We start from the raw sequence: 7855 nt of genomic DNA, 5'->3' as shown, positions 1-7855 counted from the left end.
TTTCCCTTGGCTCTGTCAGGGACCCCAACGATGAAGCTATTTTTTGACCAGCTAAAGTTATGAGAGCTGACTCTTTCTCTGAGTTCTAGCCATTCTGAAACTGTTAAAGTATTAAAATTATTCCAACTGGTCTAATTTTTTGGCTCCTTTACCTTGCCTTTTCAGTGATTCCCATTTGCTGATGAACATCAATAAACTCCATGAGCTGCCTTTGTAGCACGTTTTCTTTTCCTTCAATTTGCTTAATAAAATCATGCTGCAAAAGACGAGATACTGTCGGACGCTTCTCATAATCTTTAGTCAAGCACCTGTGCTGGCAGAAAAAGGGTATGATCACTGGGGGATCACTGTGAAGTTTTGAAATTGTTGTCAGTGGTTCATTCATACCTCCACAATAAATACATCCACCTTAATCACAACAGCTCTGTACTGAAAACTATTAAGAACTGATGAGTCCAAAAGTTAAATTACCACATTTAAAATTAAATATTCTCTAAATTAAATAAATGCCAAGTGTGTTAAAATGTTGTTATTTCATGTTTTAAACCTGGAGCCTCACCTGGAAGTCAAACTGGATTTACAAACTAAGTTTTTAAGGAAAAACATTAGTAGCAACAGATTTCCACAAAGAATACAAAGGTATTTTACACATGACATTTACACGTTCCATATTCAGCTATCGTGGTCCCAGTTGTTACTCACTTGTTAATGAAGTCATTGAATTCAGGTGACCACAGTTCAGGCTGCTGTAGCGTTGGAGGAGGATTCCTGCAAAGGTCAGTGTGATGATAAGTTAATAAGCTACTCCACAAAAACAATGTGTGAAAGCAGGCTGAATAATGAATTTTGGAAGGCCACTGAAAAAAGATATTGATTTCCATTAGTAAAACGAGCATGGGTAGATGATACAATGCCTCACTGGTTCTCCTACTTTACATAACTAACAAGGAGAAAAAGCACGGAGATGATTTACCAAGCATAGCTAAGAATCACTATATTTTTTCAGTCAAGTCAATAAAGGGAAATTACTTTAACAACCCATTAATCACTATTCACTTGTAATGGCAAGTTTCTTTTCAAGCCTGAAACAAAATACTTTCTTAAGAGAATTTTTTAAAATAAATTCTATATTCAGTTTTCCCAGAAGGACTGAATTAATCATCTTGTGGAACAAAGTGTCAGAAGGAATTAGCTCTTTATTAACTATTTCTCATTCATCGGGAGAGAATGAGAAGTCAAGTGAAGGACTAAATACAGACCTCTTGTAAATAAATACTACTACTTTATTTTCTGTTGAGTTAGAGCTGTTTATTCTAGGTGTTAATTTGGTTCGAATTGTTTTAACAGTCTTCTTACATTCAAGCAGAGGTGCTATTTTCACTGAAGTCATGAAGACAAAAGGCATTATCTATAGATGAGGTGACTTCTCTGTCTATTTTCAATCGATCATTGTAACTGCTTTTCTTTAACTGCTGCTTAACGTTTACTCTATCACTCTCAGGTTTTACTTAATGGTATTAAAGAGTATTGACCTTTTATTTGCTCCAGGGCAGAAAGGTGCACAGTATTTGTATGGGTATAAGTCAGGTGTTTTTTTGAAGACCTAGCTGAAATGACTGACGACAGCAGCTTCTCACTGCTTTTTCAATAGAAAGTAAAGGTGAGAAGAGCACTCATGCCCTACTTCAGTACCAACTCAGCAAGATTTCTTAAACTGGAAGGTAATTTAAACTAATTTGGGCAACTAGGCTGTAAAATACTTGAAGCTCTTACGTACACTATGTAGTCTCAACTGTTGTGGTACTGCTCCAGCTGTTAGGGCGAAATTCAGAAACTGCTCTGTGATCATCCCTTACAGACTATGAGATTGATATTCTTTGAAACACTGTAAGTGGCACTTTCGGTACTTTCACATCCAGCTTCAAAGAAAACAGGAAAGAAGTTGCTATTTGCACTGCTTGAGGACAGCAACATGGGAACTACCAGGAGCAGCACAAGCTAATGAAAGTGGTGGAACAATACCTTGCTTCAAAGGACATGAGATAACTCTTGAAGTCAGGTATGGGGCCTGTTCAGCACAGTGACACACTCAGACTATTTCTATCATAAGTGACTCTCTGTAACAGAGTACACCAGACTCAGCTAAGTCCAATGCTCACATATTTTGGACAGCAGTTCACTCAGGAGAAGGCCTTATGGCTTTTTCTCAGTGTAGCCAGAGTCAGCTCTGAACTTCCCCAAGTGTCCACACGGTTGAAGCAGAGCCTGCAAAAAACGCAGCTGGACAAAGTATTTTGGTCAACAGCTGGCTGAATATGAGCCAGCAGTGTGCCCAGGCAGCTAATAAAGCCAATGACATCCTGGCTTCTATGAGAAATTGTGTGGCCAGCAGGACTAGGGGGGTGATTGTCCCTCTATACTCAGCACTGGTGAGGCCACACCTTGAAGACTGTTTTTAGTTTTGGGCCCCTCACTACAAGAAGGACATTGAGGTGCTGGACAGTGTCCAAAAAAGGACAATGAAGCTGGTGAAAGGGCGAGAGAACAAATCCTATGAGCAATGGCTGAGGGAACTGGGGTTGTTTAGTCTGGAGAATAGAAAGCTCAGGGTAGACCTTGTTGCTCCCTGCAACTACCTGAAAGGAGGCTGTAGTGAGGTGGGGGTTGGTCTCTTCTCCCAGCTAATGAGTGATAGGACAAGGGGAAACAGCCTTAAGTGGTGCCAGGGGAGGTTTAAATAGGATGTAAGGAAAAATTTATTCACTGAAAGGGTTTTCAGGTACTGGAACAGGCTGCCCAGGGAAGTGGTTCAGTCACTAGACGTAGAGATACTTACAAGGTGTATAGATGTGGCACTAAAGGACATGGTTTCGTGGTGGACTTGGCAGTGCTGGGTATACAGTTGAATTTTATTATATTAAAGGCCTTTCCCAACCCAAACAATTCTATGATCCTATGATCTGTAACCTACTGCTAGTATAAATAATAGCAGAAACACCACTTACTTACACAGTCTAAGACTGGAGAAAGGAAAAAGTTCGGTCTAACCCAGCAAGAAATAAGCACGTCAAGATATTACCTTGGTATTTTGAAGAGTGCCCTCATAGGGTGCAAATCAGCAAGGGGTGGATCTCCATCTCCCAGCTCTATTGCAGTAATACCCAGTGACCATGCATCACATCTGGCATCATAGGAGCTATCTAGCTGCTGCTCACAGGCAATCACCTGTTGAAGTAAAAGACTAGGATAGTCACTGGATAGTCAAATGTCAAATTTAAGAGTACACTCACAGTTGGAGAAATCTCTTATAGGATGGATATAGTGGGTGAAATAAACAGACTTGCAAACATATAGCAAGCTAAAGCAGCCTGTAACTGGAAAAAAAGCAATGCTTAAAACTAGAGAAAGCAAGTGTCTGTGAACACCAGGTTCTCTGATGGATGTTTGCTGATCTGCCAAAAGGGTGCAAATCCTTGGCTTTTTCAGCTGAAGGTGGCAAACTGCATCAGATGGCTGAGGGAAGCAGAAGAAAACTCAGCAATCCTAAACCATTTCCTCTGGATTATTCCCAAAAAATAACAGAGCTACAGTGCTCTCTCTGTGAAGTGAAACAATCAGGGAAGTAGTTAAATTCACTGTCTCCTGCTGGGATTCAGCCAAATCAGCCTATTTCAAGATCAAGCTAAATTTCTCAGTAATGTGTTTGCCACTGGATTACAGCAAATTAATTCAATTTCATCTACATTTCAGCTCATCCACAATGCTGGACGAATCCAGAATTTTTAATTCCATTAACTACAGGTCTAAACCAATGTGTACCCTACTAGCTACATGGCTAGAGCGTAGTGTATAACAGAGTAGTTTCATGTGCTCTAAACAGGCGTATATGCATGAGTTTGTATGCACATAAACAATTCAATATTTTGTCATTAATAACAAAATTTTTTTCCTGCCTCAGCTTAGAACATCTTTATATGCTTCAACTTCAGGCTGGAAAAATCTCCAAAGACACACAGTACATCTTATTTCTTCATAATAACTATGGATTTACAGTATTAAAAACTTTCCAGGTACAGAAATCCAAAAATAAAAGCTCTAATGTAGCACAGTACCATCCTGGGCTCCTTCCATTCGTGGGGAGATGAGATACCTACACTTTCAGAGCTTGTATGGCAGGAAAGTATTGTTGGTAGTACACTCTCCTCTTTAACATTTAAAGGAACAAATTCAGCATCTTGGTCTCCGGCTCTTGACTTGTAATTTCAAAACTAAACCCCATTTTAACTTTATCTTTGCAAAAATCTAATAAAAAAGGTTAAGTCACTTTTTTAAAGGACATGGCTATCTCATTTGGTGAAAGGTCCAGTGGTCAGAAGGAAAGACAAAGAGCAGAAAAGCAGAAAGCAGCACATTGAATACCACTGACAAAATGTTTTGAAACATGAATCTAACCTCAGGAGCCATCCAGAACGGGGTGCCCACGGAGGTGTTCCGACGGAGACGAGTGCTGGTCAGCTGAGCAGACACACCTGGGAGAACGAAGGGAAGATACTATCAGAGCCACTGCTATTTCAGTCCAAGACAGCCCTTCTGAATGGTTCCATCCTCATTTTGTCATGCTCCAGCTTCCTCTGCAGGCAAATCTCAAATACATCGTTCCCATTCTCTGAAAAGAGAGGCCCAGTCCTCAAAGACACTCAGGACTTCAGCTGAGGTTCTCCACATCCTTTGTTTCCAGCAACTTCAGCAGGACCAGGATTAGTTCCAAACGTGCATTTCATTAGTAATCCGACTCCATATATTTTGACTGGCTAATTACAGTATTTCTATATCCTGATTTAGGAGAGCACTTCTGGGGGGGTGGGGTGAGGAGAAGTACTGAACCTTCCACAGATTCTTTTTTCTTTTAATACTCAGTACTGACACCAGACCTCTGTTTCATTATTTACATATTCAGGTTGAACACTACAGAAGATACTTATCGTCTTCTCTTAGCTGCTCTGCCATAAAAAAGAAACAATAAAACTATGAAACCTCAAAAATTCTTACAAAAACAGAAGTCTCTCCATGCTCAAAGCACATTCTCAAAGCAACACCAAATGCCTGCAAATCAGCTTTGTAACAGGAGCTGTAGTTTAAGGAATTAACTATTTCAGGCTAAGGGCTTGAAAGGGAACTCTGAAGTCTGAAGATTTCTTGCAGTTTTAAATTAAAAGACATTGAAACATTAGGAATTTGAGCGAGCTGCAGCACACTTCTGACCAGCTTTCAACCAATTTCCTGCCTTACAGAATGAGGGTGTATTAGCTGGAAACATCTAGTGTATGCAAGTGAAAGAGTGCAACATGTGGAGAAAACCTCAGCTAAGTATGTGCTTGAACTCCCATGGATTTATGAGCCACAGCCAAGTGTGAGGTCCACCAGAGGCATATTCTGAAGTGCTCGTATCAAGGATGGCAAGAAAGGTGCTATGTTTTACTCCTTCCAACCTCCTGCTGATTGACACTGAAGCTCATTTATTTTGCCTTCACACATACACCTTCTTTCAGTTGAAAAAAAAAAAAAAGTGAACAGACTAAGTTTCACTCTGTGAGTGCCACTTCATTATTCTGGAATATATGATGCTCCAGTGATCACCACTGGTCAGTTTCAAATCTGTATTGTCTGGTTTGAATGCACACGACCTTACCTTCCTGAAAACTTTGCAGATCATTCATAATTCAGATTAACTGTCTGGTGGAAATACTAACTGAATCTCTGTCTGTTTGATTCTTGGGTATTTCAATGGAGGTCAAGAAACCATAGAAAGCTTGATCTTTTTGTGCTCTAAAAGCTAAGTGTTCAGCTCTGATTCACAAAGTGTCTACATGGCATTCAGGTATCACAGAAATGCATAAAACTGCAGAAATTAAGGCAAGAAAGACCCTGTCTGAGACATGCGACGACTGTTTTTGTGGCTGCCTCCCTCTAGTCTACACCAGGTTCCAGTCTCTCTCTCTGCCAGTGCCTGCAGAAAGTTCAATACAGTGTTTACAGCACCACAGAAAGCAGGACAATGCAAGGCTTAGCACAAAGTCCATCAATCCTTCTTGGTCTCAGCTAAGCAGGGGTTGTTTTTGCTACCTCAAGGAGTTGTCTGAGGTCCAGCTTCCGGCTCACACAGGGTTGTTCTGAGCCCTCAGCAAAACACAATCTTCTGACAGCAAGGAGTAAGCACACATCCCCACTGGTCTGCCACATTGCAGTGATGCAAACAGACATCATTGAGTGATTCCCTGTTTTGGAGGGGGAGAAGGCTACTGTCCCCTCTTCCTCTCTATGTGTTGTTGGAGTCCCTTGTGCTAAGCTCTTTTTTGTAGCCTTGGAAGAGGAAATGGGATTCAGAACTGTAGGCAAAGAAAGGCATTAACTAAATCTTTATTATTCCAGCATCCGATTTTATAAATAATCATAACTTTCTGAAGAGATAAGGAACAAAATATAAAAGGAACATTAATATGTACAATCTTCTCTATCTATGCACTGTTGTTTTTTTCCTCTTTGAACTGTAATTATTAAATAAACTGAAGGATTTTTCCTCCTCCTCCTTTTTTTTATATCAGTAAAAAGCTGATTTAATTTGAATTGTTCACCACCACTTTCTTTAGGCTCTTGGGGTTTTTTGTGTGCTTTTTGTTTGTTTGTTTTTTTATCTTTTTGCTCTTAGCAGTAAAGTGGCATTTCAGATTACGAAGTGTAAGTCTTATGACAAATGGTATTTCCTTGGGCTTTTTCTGTGTCTAGAGGAAAGATGATGTAATTTCACATTTCTTCCAGCATTTCAATGACCAGTCAAGCATATAGCTGGCTGACTTTTTTTCACTTGTTTATTTTCTAACCAAAGCATCTTGCTCCTCCTTTCCTTCCCCTTTACTACTGCTTTGTTGCAAAATATTATCCTAAAATCTAAAAATAAATACACAGAAATTGTAACTCTTATGAAGTATAGGAGCTTAATAAATAAGTGCATTAACAGTAGCAATGCACACCATACCTGAAAGAAAATATTGTGCATATAGTTGGAAAAAGGTTGGTGGGATTTTTGTTTTTGTTTTGTTTGTTTTCTTTTTATTTTTTTCCAGGTGTTAAGTTTACTAACAAATCCTGGAAATTAGCAGAATTGCACCATTAGCACTATTCAAGTTTTTTGTTGCAAAAACTGGCATGTTGGCATAACACTGAAAGGAAAGCCACCTACTTATGACCTTAGCACTCGACAAAAGAGAAACAGTGCAGAAATGTGCTGCTTACTCTTAGGAAAGACTTGTTTCATAGTAGCACCCAATCTGAGCAGGCAGTGTTCTGATCTAAACTGGGAGGCTGTATGGCATCATTTTATGATTATGTCCTGTGACAGAAGTATGACTCTTGTACTGGTTGATGCTAACGGGGGAGTGGCAAGTCCTAGCAAATTCTATTGGATGCACATTCAAACACAGCAGGGACACTGCACTCCCACCAGGCTAGCCACTCTAATGAGGAAAACATGGACCCTATCCCAAAGGAATTACCACACTGCCTCTGGCTACCTCTTCCCTAACCCTTCTTCATTTGTGCCTTCACTGTCCACTTCCCTACCAAAGCATCCTCTTTGTGACCTTCTTTGGATTAAGAACATGCATTTAGATAATTCCTCAAGCTAGTCTCTGAACCAAAAACTGTTCACAGTGTGAACCTTGCAGATCTAAACAGGATGAAATGCTTTGAATTGTTTCCCAACATTTTTTCAATCTCCTAAAGAAACAGATGTCAAACAGCAGCAGCATCTTACACTGCATTCCCCTTAAACCCACTGACAGATATGTTTTGGCATTCC

The 7855-nt window shown here is 39.9% G+C and overlaps 1 protein-coding gene across 1 annotated transcript in view; it reads right to left on the bottom strand.

The window, feature by feature from the left end:
* The window catches only part of MYO3A (myosin IIIA), a 119370-nt gene that overhangs the window by 67675 nt on the left and 43840 nt on the right, over positions 1–7855 (bottom strand). Inside the window, exons 6-9 of the mRNA XM_010007024.1 lie at positions 4453–4529; positions 3080–3225; positions 703–768; positions 153–308 (exon numbers count right to left, since the gene is read on the bottom strand). Coding sequence (XP_010005326.1) covers positions 153–308; positions 703–768; positions 3080–3225; positions 4453–4529 — 445 coding nt within the window. The remainder of the gene's footprint in view (positions 1–152; positions 309–702; positions 769–3079; positions 3226–4452; positions 4530–7855) is intronic.

This window comes from Chaetura pelagica, unplaced genomic scaffold, assembly GCF_000747805.2.
Source record: "Chaetura pelagica isolate M959 unplaced genomic scaffold, ChaPel_1.0 scaffold17, whole genome shotgun sequence".
NCBI lineage: Eukaryota > Metazoa > Chordata > Aves > Apodiformes > Apodidae > Chaetura > Chaetura pelagica.
This window is presented reverse-complemented; position numbering and strand designations above follow the sequence as displayed.